This window comes from Perca flavescens, chromosome 7, assembly GCF_004354835.1.
Source record: "Perca flavescens isolate YP-PL-M2 chromosome 7, PFLA_1.0, whole genome shotgun sequence".
Lineage (NCBI taxonomy): Eukaryota > Metazoa > Chordata > Actinopteri > Perciformes > Percidae > Perca > Perca flavescens.
In genome coordinates this window covers 9100684-9116000 of record NC_041337.1, presented here as the reverse complement: position 1 = coordinate 9116000, position 15317 = coordinate 9100684, and the positions used below count along the sequence as shown (strand labels likewise).

The following is a 15317-nucleotide window of genomic DNA, read 5'->3' as shown; positions in this document are numbered from 1 at the left end:
GGGTGAAAAGAGGAGATGCAGCGATGTGCAGTACAACAAATACATGGTGTTTTTTGAAAATTAAACCATGTAAACCTATTCTGATATAACCTCTAAATACAATTATGAACCTGAAAATGAGCATAATATGAGCACTTTAAAATCATGATTATTCATTGACTTTTGGAAAGATGTTTCATTTATTGAACTTTAAAAAACAGTGAAACAGTTAAACAAATCAACAGTGGAAACACCTTGAACTGTGAAATTTCCAAGACATTCGTCTTGGGCGCCGGACGCAATGATGATGATTTTCTAACATAATGGCTTACCACTTAAGACTAGTAAAACTTTGTCAAGCACCATCAAATATTCAATTATACATCTAGTTTCTTCCTCTCTGTGCCTCCCAACCTGCTTCTTTTCAGCCCTCCGCTCCGCCCACCTCAGCGTTGGTGCTCAGCTCTCATTTTCCTTTCTGTGTGGCGTTTGTGGTCTGGCTCTAGTGAGGGAAAGAAAGGTGATTTTAAAATGGCTCCCCCTCTGTTCTCTCTCTCTTTAAACACGGTACTCGCAGCTAGAGCTGCAATCAGACAGGCCTTCACACTTTCATTGAAGTCCTTAGATGTGGTAAGAGAAGGGGAGGAGGGATAGAAGAACAGGAATCTTTTCTGTTCGTCTGCCTCTCCTGCTCTGCAAGGCCTGTGTGTGTGTGTGTGTGTGTGTGTGTGTGTGTGTGTGTGTGTGTGTGTGTGTATAAAGGTGTGCATATATGTATGAAGGATTTAGTGCATGGGACTGTATCAATACCAGACTCAAACGGAATCTGCTGATTTCAGTTGTCAGCGGTGATCCAGAATGAAAATCTGCGGAATTTAGCGGACTGTTTTTCAGCTCGTGGTGAAGATGTGTTAACATTCTGAGTTTTATTTTTATTTTTAAAGAAGAAAACTCTACAGATTCTGCGTGGGCCTGGTTATTACTGTATGGCTATTAGTGTTATTATGTACGTGTCCTTGCACGTTTGAGTGAATACATTATTTGTCTGTGTGACTATGGTCTGTGTCCATGTGTCATATGTGAATGGGTGTGTGTATATTCATACACCTGGGTGTCTGTCAAAGCTTGGCCCATCAGCAGAGATGAGATGTGTAATCGGCTGTCCAGGGCAACAGAATAAGATTTAGTAATTGGTGGAACAAACTCTGAGGTCTGACCTCTGCTCTGCTCACCCTCCCACGATGTCAAAAGAGCTTTAGCACCCGCACAACACTACAAATTACGCTGTACATTAGATGTATAGGTTAGTGAGTTAGATTACAGTACATATGTGTGTGTCAGGGCTTTATTTTAACCTCAGAGCTCCAACTCCCAGCCCACACAAACTGCCACAGCAAAAAACAATATGCTCTCTGTAGGAGACAAAGTTAACTCAAAATAACTTTGAGAGTTGTTTGTATTTGCCCATGTTTAAATGTCTATATTATTACAGTTCTTTGCTGTTAATGTACAGTGCATTCAACAAAGGGTATTAGATAGGCCTTTATTGTAACAAATTGAATTTACTCCATTTCTATGTTTTGTGAGCTACTGCGCAGTGTCTGTTCTGGTCAGATAGAAGATGTTTAGTGGGTCAACGGTAGCTGTGGAGCAAGATGTTTTTTGACAGTTACGTAATGAAACATAAAAGAAAAGTTGGAAAGAACAAGAATTTAGACATTTTCGATGTGGATTCCTGTCGGGGAGAAACTCTGAGAAATGTCTGGATGAAAATCAAAGACTTTGCTGAACAGGAAAGTTTGCCATTAAATTCGTAAAGCGCAACAAGCTGATGTGACGTCTATTCTTTGGTTCCGTGTTTGCAAACTAATTAACGAAAGAAGTCGAGACCAATCCTGCCTACTGCTAACATACTGAAGTGGATTTAATACTAAGTTGAATTTTGCCACTACACTCTCCTTTGCTTTTTTTATGTGTATGTTTTTTAGTTTTCCTACTCACCTTACATGACTGCATGAAATGTGACTGCCACTACAACTGCAATCATACAGTGCACTGGAGTTGTAGCTGTCAGAGAGTAGTCATGATGGAAGAGGAAGCAGCTACTTCAGCACCATGGACAGGGCTTAGGAAGCCCAAGACCCTGGCTGACTGCCTCCAGCAGCCGCTGGAGGGAAAATAGCTGCTTATTCCAAAAGATAGGCTGACCAAACTGCATGCATTTCTACTGCCAATCTGTGCGTATACAAAACATTGAGGCAAAGGTGTTCATGTTTGTGGGTATGTGTGTTTCTTCACTGTGCATATCACCTTTTAACACCTTATTTCTCCGTGTGAGCCACCCCCCTGAAGGAGGAATGTGAGTGATGGAACACAAAGCATCGGCGAACTACTGAGTGACAGGCCTGGGCCCGACAGGAGGATAAGGGGTGGGAGGGGTGGGGGGGGTGTAGGGGGAAGGGGGTCAGGAAGGGGGGGTGGAGGGGGATATGAGGAAGGCTGGATTCTAGTCAACACCCAGTGGCATGCACTTCAGCTAATGAGAGAGGCAAAGGGGTCAGCTTCTAACTACACAGAGATAATGGCCATCTCCTGAAACCATGGCAACAGCAGCCATCCTGCACCCCTCCCATCCGCGCTGCCACACCCCCTCGCAGAGCTTTCATCTTACTTCACCCCACCGAAATGATTATTATTTTTTATTTTTTTAAATCACGGTGAGGAAAATCAATGCGGGACTTTTTGTCAGTTAATGACCGCCCAGGTTTTTGCATCTGTACCCGTACAGCTCGGAGACATGCATAAAACATTGTGCCGCAGTCCACACCTGAAAGCAGATTAAGTATCATTTTCTGCTGCCATTGTGGGTGTAAAAGACTTGTTAAATTGCAGACGGAGTGACACGTTGCCTTCGAAAGGTGCCCAAATTTCAACTTGTGAACACGTGAGGCAAAAGGGAGAGAGACATGGACAGATATTGTTTTTCATTTTTACAAAAGCACTTTATTTACATATGTATAATATGTAGTTTAAATGAAACAGTGACAGGGTTATTAAATAAAGTGGCAATGCATTGAAATCCCAGTTTTTGTTAAAAAATAATGTATCTTGTAAAAACTCAACTCGGCAAAAAAGACCTTAATCAACTACAGAACAGCCGATATTATTAAAACACCAACGCTGTTTAAATGCATTCAAATCTCCCAAGTGTTTGTTAAATGAAAAGGTAGGATAATGCATATCAAGAGTAACAATGAAAATGTCACATTTAAAATGGAGAAACAGAGTTTCTGAAGTGGTGATGGGAGAAACCAGGTGATCATTTTGGAAATTGTACATACAAAATAAGAAATCCTGCCCCAGTGGGCCCCCTTTCCCAGTGAGAGATTCACACTACCACAGTTATTCTACACTTCCCTGCTCTCTAAAATCCGTAGGGAGTAGTGTGTGTGTGTGTGTGTGTGTGTGTGTGTGTGTGTGTGTGTGTGTGTGCGTGTGCGCGTGCATGCCTGTTCATGTGAGTCTGCTGGATATGGCTTGAACTTCGGATAACGTAATTACACACAGAAGCTGTGGATGAAGATGTAGCTTAGAGTCAGTATGTGTGAGAGTATGTGGTTAAGAAGCATGATATAGCCCTAACACACACACACACACACACACACACACACACACACACACACACACACACACACACACACACAGGGTAGGGAGAATGGACAGGGTTTGTAGTGGCACATCAGCACCACGGACAGCGCCTGACCCATCGGAGTCCAATTAGAGATGCTGCGACCAGACAGCCAGTTAGCCAGACACTTAGACTGCTGGGTTGGATGAGGATAGAGAGCCTTTGGTGTAATAGGGTGGAGGGAACACACAGTTTTAATAAGAGGGAGGAGGCGGCGGCTGAGTTTTAATGAGGGATGTGGTGGATTGTGGGGGTGTCACCTGGTACTTGATACACTGTCTGACCATTAAGATCTTTATGAGTGAACGGTGTGTAATTTGCACTAGTCGTGTCTCCAAAGTTATGCGATGATTGAAGGATATAATTTGGGTGTGTGGTGCTTAGTGCTGTGGCTTCCTAGTTTATGGTAGTGCGGTGTTATAAATGACCCACTGGAGGCAGTGGTTCCACTTCTGGTGCCACCACTCATTTCTGTGCTTTATTAGGAATTAGTCTCGCGTTGCACAGTCTATCTCTAAAGCGCTGCAGAGCAGTCTGACTACACCACACATACATTCTAGGATAGAAGAAAAAAACGCTGTTGGTTGTTTGCATTTCTTTAAACCAATCACAATCATATAGGGCTGTACTAAGCTCCGGACGCAGCGGTGGCGGCTCTGCAAAATAGTCTCAGGAAGGAACGTTTTGGTGGAACATTTGCACCCCGCAAAAGAAAACACCACATACACTATTAAATGAAGGTTAACTGTTCACACAGTACAGTAATGTGAGCTATTTAAATTTCCTCTTACCAGTGTATTGCTGTGTGTATTTCGTACATAGCAAATCCCCGCCAATCTGACCCAAAATGTCCCAGTTGGAGAGCGAATGCAAATCTTTACAATCATTCCCCGAAAGAACCAAGCAGGCCTGCCTTGTTGCACGATCAAAAGTTTCTTCAAAAATCGCCATTTTCGGCGTGTAGCTTGCTAGCTCGAAGCCTGTTGTTGTTGTTTCCCGAAGAGAACAGAGTCAGACGCATCGGCAAAACACGTCGCCGGAACATCCGGCAGCAGCGATGATCCTGAAAATGAAATGCACTGCCGTTGGTGCATAGCTTCCTGGAGGATCACAGACTATTTTATAAAACCTTTAGAGCTACAAGCCAGCTGCTATTGATGACAGAAGTGTCGTGAAATCTTTACACGTTTGTAATTGATTTTTTTTTATCAATCCAACATGTTTCCTATTACGTCTTCAATATGCCATATGTTTTGCAAAACAAGAGAAAAACAGTCTGGTAACAAAACCATAACTCAGCCAGACTTTAGAGCTGGGGACATTTACAGCTTTTCATCAAAACTAAATAAACACATCTACTATCAAAGACAACATGAAGACTGAAAGAGGAAGAGACGAGAAGCCGTCTGGTGGAGTTCTCTCGGTAGTTAGTAATGATGAGTCCAGATGTCTTAAGACAAAGGTGGAGGATCAAGACGTGGATGAAATGCACTTCTATTCATTATAATGGTTGAAGTGTCAAATGGGAACTGACACTTCGCTGCAACACAAACAAATATATTTATTCACCTCTATTCACACACACACACACACACAATGAGGCATATTTTCAGTTGTGATTGAACTGTATTTTTTGAGTTACTATACAGGACAACTTTGATCTTGACATATAGGCTAAGAATTCTGTGGCATCTTAATCCTATCTTAATGCAGGGTAACTACTTCAGCATGTAAATAATAAAATACACCTAAAATACAAACGTGAGCAAGTCCGTTGAGCAATCGCTATTCTATCGAATCAACAGCCACGTGCAATTTAGCTCGCAGGTGAAGAACACAAACAACGAAAAACACCAGTTAATTTAAATTTGCAAGCCCAGGCTTAAATGAACTGACAGCATAAGTTATACGACTTAGAGTTCTCAAGGACTTACACACACAAACATAACTGGCTTATCATCCGGACAGCGTCTCTTTTTCCATTTCTCCCTTTTTCTGCCGAGTGACTGCGCTATTCTCCGACATGCACTCTAACAATGCAGCCCTATTTCTGACACTGTGGGGGGCAGACATGTTGCTGTGGCGGGGCCACGGTCAAATCGACATAGAGGAAACGCTGGAGTAATCGAGTCCTGGACTCAGACTAGAGTAGCTATTCTCTGGACTCGTGACTTGACTTGGACTCGCGCACTGACTTGGACTCTGACTTAAGTGTTTATGTAATTGGACATGAGCATTCATGACATAGGACTCGGGAAGTTGGATGATGTTTCTGACTACTTTTATGTGTAATAGGCAGTGAAGGAGTTAGGCATGGGCCTGTTAACGGTTTGAAGGTGTATTGCGGTTTGAAAAAGTCACGGTTTCAAAACCACCAACATTTTCTGTCATACCGTTCCTAAGGTATGAGCTGCTTTTTATGAGTCTTCAAGGACAGAAAGTGCAGTTTAGTAATCTGTCTCCCTGCCAGTGTGCAGTGTGTTTCAAAATAAAAATACATTTTAAAGCTGTAATTGCAATACCGTGAAATCGTTTAATTTTTGCTGAAGGTTGCCATACCGTCAGAATCGTATACCGGCCCATGCCTAGATGGTGTACTCAAGTCCTGGACTCGGAGTTGAGTCCGACTCGAGCCGCTATTCACTGGACTCATGACTTGGACTCTAACTCAAGTAATGGTGACTCGACTTGGACTTGACTCGGACACTTCTTTGGTGGCTCAGACTTGGACTCGAAAACTGGGGACTCAAAACTCGACTTGGACTCAACAGTTGGTGACTCGACTACAACACTGGTCCATGCAATGTGTCAAGTAGAAGTAGGGGTGATTATTCATGCTATTTATATGATCAGTCATGTAAAATATATATAGGTGGTCATTCCTGTCATATATTCTGTAGACAAAGGTGAGCCGTTAACTTCAGGTCGAGGAGACACTGACACAGCATTATTTCCTCCTCACATTTTTTAATGCTTATTACAACAAAGTTTAATGTTTTTTTTAGATGAGGTTTCCTGTTAGAGTTTTTGACATTTTCAATCTTCATCTTTCCCTCCCCTTCCTTCTGTTGTTGGATAGGGTTTTAAATTAATGTTAACAATGGCAATTTGTCTTTTTTACCCCCAACTTCAATTGTCACTTCATTGTGGTATTTTCATTGCATCAATTATTGTAATGTGAGCATTTATTTCTATCACTGTTGTTATTGTTTCACTTTTTTCATACCTTTTCTATACATTTCATTGTTTGTATTTTCCCTCCTATTAGAAGTGTGGCAGCAGCTCTTTTTCTTGAAATGTTTTCGTTGATTGGGTTGCTTATGTTTTAGTTTGGTAACAATCAAGTCTAATTAAAGTTTTCTCTATACAGTAGCCTCTCTTTTTCTTTTTCATGTTCCTTTTGAAAAAAAGAAAACAAATACCAGTAAGATCTTTCTTTCTTTCTTTGTTCCTCCTTCTTGTCTCTGTTCAGCTGCTCTCAGAGGAACCGGTGTGAGCGTGCAGACGAGCCGTACCGCTTCGCTGCCTCTCTCAACCAGTGTGTGAAGGCCAGTGTGTACCCAGACAGCATTGCGGTGTCAGAGCCCAGCGTACCTGTAAGTTCACACACGCACACACACACATCCCTAAATGTACATACAGTACATACACACACACATACAACATGCCAAACCCCTGCAATCTCAAGCACTACTTGAACGCACCACGATGAAAAATTAGCACTCATTTACATATCCCCTACCCACAAACCGAGGCAGAACATTTTAAAAGATCCCACATAACAGTTTGCCTAGTCTTGATTGTGGTTGATGCATAAACATTAGATGGGAAGGTTCATAAGAGCTCTCCGTGGGCGTTTCAGTGTGCATATGCTCACTTGGTACAGAGCAGTCAATATGTGTGCCAAGACATGTTTGTGTGGGCGGGTGTGTAGGTGTTAAAGTTGTCCAAAAGCAGCTAAGTACAGTGCAGTATTTCCACATGGACTGAGTGAAAACAGGCAAATAGAGCATCAATGAAAGGCTCTGCCTGTGCACGTTCTGATGTATACTCGTGGACACGCACTTTGGGTCTTTAGAGACCCACGCTGTGAAAGGGTCAGTTTATCCAAAACACAAAAGAGAGCACATTTTTCTTTCTATCCAGAGTTATTTCCTTAGGGTTTTGACATGTCAGAATGGCAAATGTCTAATTCTGTGGTGCTCGGCAGCGTTTGGTTTTGGTTATTTAACAGTTTACAATTGTGTCAATTGTGTGCGCTTTTGGTGTAACAAGAGAAAATGTAGGTATAAGCATGCCGTGTAGTATTAAGCTGAGCTATTGTTTAGTGGTGCTTTGTGAGCTCTGTTTTTCTATCTACAGTACAAGCATGCACTCTCAGTTTATATAGAGATAGATATTTGTTATATCAGAGTATAAGGCATAACTTTATTGCATGCATATATAATCCAACAAAAAGGTCTCAGGTGTAATAGTTTGGCGGTTTAGTCCTACGGACCAAAGGCTACAGAGCTCTATGGAATGAGGACATTACAACCTCTTGGAAGTGCACATCAATTCCCTTGTTTGATAGTCAGCACAGGCACATTGATTCTTTTTCTTGTATTTTGGGTTAGATGCCACGTTAATCTAACTGCTTTCAACATCACAAAAATCCTGCTAAACGTGCCAGTGGCTCTGGCAGTGACTCACTCTGTATCGCATGATAATCTTATCCTCAAACTAGCCCTCAGTAGACTTGGCCCTGTTTGCCCCGGTTTACAAACAGCAGTTTACCAGAAAACATGTTAGCAGTTGTTTCCGTGTCAGCTATACCAGCAACAGGGTCATCTCGCCAAACCGTGCACAAAAAACACTCACAAATTCCACAGGGGGCAGACAGCTATCTCCATGGCAACGCAGCCTCTTCATGTGGGCACTAAGATGGATAGAAACCCGGAGAAAACAATCAAATTACCTTTATTTAAACTCTGCCACCAATTAGGCTGGTTGTTACTGCCAAGCTGTACTAACACCCACCGCTGCCATCTTTAGGGAGGACAGGAGAACAAAAAGAGCAAAGGCTTAACAGTCGGAGACAAACTCACTGTGTGTGTGTGTGTGTGTGTGTGTGTGTGTGTGTGTGTGTGTGTGTGTGTGTGTGTGTGTGTGTGAGAAAGTGCGTGTGTTTGTGTGTGTGAGAGAGTGCGTGTGTTTGTGTGTGTGAGAGAGTGCGTGTGTTTGTGTGAGAGAGTGCGTGCGTGCGTGTGTACACGTGCGAATTTTGAGTGTTTATCTGTACATGTGTGTCTTGACAGAACGATGAGAGCTAATTAATGTGAGAGGTTACTCGGAGAATTCGACGTTGAACAAAAGACATTGATTGCTGTGATTGCTGTAATCAAGGATCTCTCTGACACACCTCGGGGTGAAGCAACACAAACACGGTGAAAGTAAAACAGGGGAAGACAAGAGGTCCTCGGAAAAAAAAGAAAGGGGAAAAAAAACCAAAACATCATCATTCCTCTCAATGGGTACCGGAGTTAGCTAGCTAACGAGGGAGGCTATGTAGTCAGCTACTGAGACAGTCAGCATCTCTTGAAAGGCCTGCAGTTAAGCTGCTCAGCTGCCTCGCCTGTCCCAGTAGCCCTGCGGTGTTTAGTGAGAGGCAGATAAAACAAAGAGAAACTTCAAACGGTATGGCCCAAAAATAACAGCTAATGGAACAAAGCTGTGAAATGCCATGGTGATAATTATCCAGGCTGCCTCTCTTGGCTGGAGAGCCAGATCACACACCCCGTGCGCAGAATACATTTATTTATAGGCAGAGCAGCTGATTGCTCCAGCCCCGGTGTCAATGCTCTCCAGAGAATGACTTCAAACGCCTTTATGTACATCTGCATGCGTGTGCTACAGTATATCGCACATGTACTGCACATTGTGTGCAAGTTTTTTTTCCCCTTGTTTTTCATGTATCTTTGTGTCCTTGTAAACTTTGGAGAAAGAGGAAACACAAATAGAAATTTTCCAATGTCCTTTATCCAGCTAAGTATTGACCACCGACCGAATCACAATGTCTGTCTCTGAAATGATATCCTCCACACTCAAATGGAACATTAAAGCCATAGTGCGTAGTTTCTGTCTCCCCCATGAGGAATTCTAAGTATTGACAGCAACACTGTCGGCGCGTCCACATGATGCAAGCCTGCGTGATCGCACACTAAAGCTTTAAGATCTAAACACAGCCTTAACATTCTTTATTATGATGTTGATGACATTTTTAAGACACATCAGCATTTCTTAGCAGAGTGGATGGACATCTTTGCCAGTAGCAGTGTGTTCATTTGTCATTCTGTTTGGAGCTTATTACACTGCTGCATTCGCGTCCGTGTTGTGTGTTTTTTACATAAATATATATCATATCTCATGCTTACCAAAGATGCAAGTGCTAATGCCATTATTGTTGATGTGCCATAAGAATGGTTTCCCAGTTTATTTGCGAAAATAACATTTCTGAGGCATCACACGTCAGTCTGTTGTATTTAGGGCTGGAACTAGCGATTATTTTCATTCTCGATTAATCTGCTGATTATTTTCTCGATTAATCGATACGTCTATAAAATGTCAGAAAAGAGTTAAAGAGGCGCTATATTTTTTGCTCGCAGGTTTCTCTATGGAGCTCCCCCTTACAGCTTCGGAATAGATATTTGGCTACGTTTACGTGTGTCTGACTCCTCGCTCGGTCAGTCTGCAGTTTCCTCTCTCTCTGTTCCTCCGACAATGCTTTCCTAGCTTTCTGCTTCTTTTTAGCCGGCTCAGCCATGTTGATAGTGTGAAAAACTCCATCGCTACCTTGTTAGCCGGTTCCTGAATGGGCGTATATGTGTGCAGTGCCGTGAAGCAATTTCGTTACATCGCTAGACCTGATATCACGCGATACTTCCTGACGCTGAGGCTGGTGGCTCGCCAGCCGAACCACCACCATTCAACCTGAAAAAAGTCATATAACCATTCCAATGACTCCGAAGCTGTTCAGTTAAGGTAAATTAAGCTAAAAAAACTGCATAGTTCCCCTTTAAAAATGTCCATCCCAGTTCCTCCTAGTCCAAGGTGATGTTTTTAAATCTCGTGTTTTGTCCAAAACCCAAAGATAACCCAAACAGAAAAGAGCTGCAAATTGTCATATTTGAAGGGCTAAAAATGTCATTTTCTGCCATTTTTGCATGTAAAATTACTTTAACGTTTAATTGATTATCAAAATTGTTGGTGATTATTTTGTTTTGCTCGACTAATGGATAAGTCAACTAATCGTTGCAGGTCTAGTTGTATCATCTGTATTTAGCTGTGCCCCAATCTGAGTAGGAAAAGTTAACATGTTGTGACTGATCCATGTTGAAATGACTGTGTATCAAATTTTACCACATCATATAAACATTGTTGTCATGTAACCCTCCACCCCTTATACAGCTGCTGGTGAAGGTGAGCCACGTTCCAGACCTTTCTGCGGGCATCACCTGTTCCTTCGGCAACCTGACTGAGGTGGAGGGGCAGGTCAATGGCAACCAGATACTCTGTGTGTCTCCTGCTGCCAAGGACGTCCCCCTCATCCCCACCGACCAAGGTAGATACAACACACACATAACCATCCATTCATAAACTCAAGTATAGATAGAGTAGATATAGTAGTTACAATGGATGGATGGATAGATAGATGGATAGATGGATAGATAGATGGATGGATAGAAGGATAGATGGATAGATGGATAGATAGATGGATAGATAAATAGATGGATACTGTAGATAGATAGATGGATGGATAGATGGATGGATAGATGGATAGATGGATAGATGGATAGATGGATAGATGGATAGATAGATGGATAGATAAATAGATGGATACTGTAGATAGATAGATGGATGGATAGATACTGTAGATGGATGGATAGATTATTGATTGATTGATTGATTGATTAATTGATGGATAGATCTAGCTAGATAAATATATACTGTGGATTGATGGATGGATGGATGGATGGATACTATGGATGGATGGATGGATGGATACTATGGATAGATAGATACTGTAGATAGATGGATGGATGGATGGATACTATGGATAGATGGATAGATAGATACTGTAGATAGATGATAGATAGATAGATAGATAGATGATTGATTGATTGATTGATTGATTGATGGGTGGATAGATCTAGCTAGATAGATGGATAGAAATATACCATGGATGGATGGATACGATCAATAGATAGATAAATAGATGGATGGCTGGATAAATCATAGATGATGGATGGATGGATGGATAGATTGATTGATGGATAGATAGATAGATAGATAGATAGATAGATAGATAGATAGATAGATAGATAGATAGATAGATAGATAGATAGATACATAGATAGCCTTTATTGTCATTGTACATGGTGACATATGACATTTGGAGAGCTGTTCTGTTCGGTGAAAGATAGTTTTAACCATATAAACCAAACTAGACAGCACATGGTCGGATCACGGCCATTAGATTAGAATCTTTCCACGGATTCCCACGTGTCCCTCTCTTTTCGCTACTTATGCTTCACTGAGCCAACCCTTCATCTGCACACACTCTCAAACATCTTTATTGATTCAACACTCGTGGTTTAAGCATGCGCCGTCTACATTAATAAGCTCCCGCAGATCCAGGATCAGATTCCTGGCTGTGAAGTGCATGCTACACACAAGGCCAGGCCCCATTAGAGCTGATGGAGGATCAGACTTAGATCCCCTGGCCTGTGGCTGGGCTGCAGCAGGCAGTGGTGTAACGAGCCGGTCCAATCAGCCAGGGGACCATGTAGTCGAGGGGACGACGGGGGCTGGGGGGAGTTGATGTGATGGATTAGTGTCTTAGCACAGCCAAGGCACAGGGAGCTGGTCTGCCGTTTGCTTCTGAGAAAAGTAATACCGTGATACCTGATGAACACACAAAGAACTAACAGAAAATAAATAATTATTATAATTCATTACAGCAATTCGTTGTATTGTTTAAAAGGTCAGCTCAGTGGCCGGGTTGGTACAGTGGGTAGAGCAGGCGCACATATATAGAGATTTACTCCTCGATGCAGCGGCCGCAGGGTTTGACTCCGACCTGCGGCCCTTTTGATGCATGTCGTTCCCCCCTCTCTCTCTCCCCTTTCATGTCTTCATCTGTCCTATGAAAAATAAAGGCCTAAAAATGCCCCAAAAATAATTTTTAAAAAGTCAGCCGTTTTAATGTCATCTCACAGCCTATGTATAGTTAGAACAATCTAAACACATCCTTTAGGTCACAGTTAAAGATGTTTCTTATTTCATCTTAAACCTTATGTTGGGATAATTCTGTTGATTGTACAATGATTCTTTTTTTTTTCAGTTTGTTGGTTTACTTTTTTTTTTTTTTTTTTGAGGAATTATGTTTAAGGTGCTTTTTTCTTTTCTCTTTTGTATAAGGGGAGGACTCTGAATAAACTTTTTAGGCATCTTTCCTCTCCTGCGCTAAAATTGCTTGTTTGTTTTTAATATATTGTATGGCCTTTGTGCAAATAAACTAAATTAAACATAGGAATAAGCATATGCTAATCACATCTAATATACTATTCATAGAAATAAAATAAAAAAAGACCTTTCAGGAATTCCTCCAGTGTATTGCCATCAATAAACCATAGTGGATCTGGTGTCCATTTATTTGCAAACATATATATGATTATGAATACTAACACCTGTTTTTTGACGATAAATACCTGTTGTTTGCCAGCCAAGATGGCTGCAGGGCGGCAAAAGCAAACACCCTGAATAATATATTATGTGCGGTGTGTGGAAATGACTGTGTGTTTTGGGGGGTTTGGTAATCCTCCTCCCTGTGAGTAAATGACAGCCCTGTTTGCCCAGAGCTCCCATGGGGAGTGGTGCATCAGGCACTAATATGAATGTTCTCCCCTAGGTAAATGTCAGCCAATCTCTCTTCCCACCCCCCCGGTAAGCCCTTCCTCCATCCATCTAGCTTTCCATCCATCCTCCCATTCCTCTATTTGACCACCTTCCCCCGTTCCTCCCTCCTCTTTCGTCGCCTCCCCCGGCTGTTTATACCTCCATTTTGTTTTTCTCCGCATGCATTCCCCTGAGGCCACTTCCTCCTGACCTCCCCAGTATCCTCCTCCATCTCCTGTCCCCGAGCAAGCCTTTCTATCTGTTGCACATCAACATCGATCGTGCCGTGGCAATGACCTGAGGAGAGTAGTGGAGAAGAGAGGAGAGGAGACAATTAGATAAGATATAGAAGGTGGAGAAGAAGGGAAAATAAAGGAGAAATTAAACGAAGAGCAACAGAGCGGAAGGTGAAAGGAGGTTTAGTATAAAATGGTGAGGACAGAGGACTGATGTTGAGCTTGAAATAAAAGGAAATAGCTGGCACCCTTCTCCTACTATTAGACAAAAAAAAAAAGTCCTAGTGGAGGTTTTGTGTGGACAGGAACTCTGTACCATTTTGTTCGCCAGATCCTATGAGACAAATGTGAAATGGTAGAAGAGAAGTAAGCTATGAGCCGAGCCCGCCTGCTACACAGACTGGTGTGAAACAGAGCCTGATTCCCAACAGGTGCTGTGGAAAGAACGGGGCACGGAGGGTCATTCAAGCCTCCTACACACTGAATGTCATCTGAAATACACACGTGTGCGCTCGCGCACACACACACACACACACACACACACACGCGCGCACACATATTTATGGAGTCTGTATTCTCGTGGGGAGGGATAAGAGGCTGTTTTTACAGAGAACAGAAGCTCAGCCAGAACTTTGTCCAGCAAAATGCAGGAAAATAATGCAATATGTAATCCGGCAATATGTACAGAGCCATTTTGCTGGATTACATGTTATTTTCCTGCATTTTGCTGTGATTTGAAATTTGCAAATTGTATGTAAATATATATTCACAGGAAATGTTTCTTTTAATTTGGCTTGCATATATACAATACCATGCAAGAAATGCTACCTTTATAGAGATCCTATACATTTGTGATGTCCGCTGTTTACAACTATGCAAAATAGTGCATACAATAAATGCCGATCTCCTCCTCCTTTCCTCCTTTCCAGATTGGTCAGGCGTCGAGCTGAGGCTTAACTCTAAGGAGACTGGTCAGATGCTTATCAGCACAGAGGTCAAATTCTACAACTGCAGCGTCCACCAACTGTGAGTATCTGTCTCAGAGCCAATTCATTCTCTTTTCATTTACAAAAACAGTGCCCCAGACCTGCTGCCCATAAACCACCGGATCAATGCTCTGGGAATTAGTTACAATTTGTCCTAAACCTTAGCCGGCCCCAGTCCCCCTAAAAATATCCGCTGTAAAGACTAATGTAATCTGATAGCTGACTGCTCCCTGAGCACCGTAACAGGAAGTGTCTGTGCTGTTGAGCTAATGAAGCCTTCTTCTCAGACGCGCTGCGGTACAAAACACGCAGCTTTCTGCCTAACAGGTCTAAAGTAGGGATTTCATGCTCCTTTTCATGCCATGTCTGTCCCTGATTGAGTGATGTTGAATTGAATCCCTGGATTGGAGATCTCAGTGTCGGCGGTGCCTTTGCAATTGCTCGCTTCATTCCAGTGTGGCAGATTCTTTTTTTGTGCTCGATCCAAAGTCC

General features: G+C 42.3%; 1 protein-coding gene across 1 annotated transcript in view; it reads left to right on the top strand.

Moving 5' to 3' along the window:
- plxna2 (plexin A2) overlaps positions 1-15317 on the top strand; it is a 212695-nt gene that overhangs the window by 118315 nt on the left and 79063 nt on the right. Inside the window, exons 7-9 of the mRNA XM_028582483.1 lie at positions 7140-7263; positions 11114-11267; positions 14769-14865. Coding sequence (XP_028438284.1) covers positions 7140-7263; positions 11114-11267; positions 14769-14865 — 375 coding nt within the window. The remainder of the gene's footprint in view (positions 1-7139; positions 7264-11113; positions 11268-14768; positions 14866-15317) is intronic.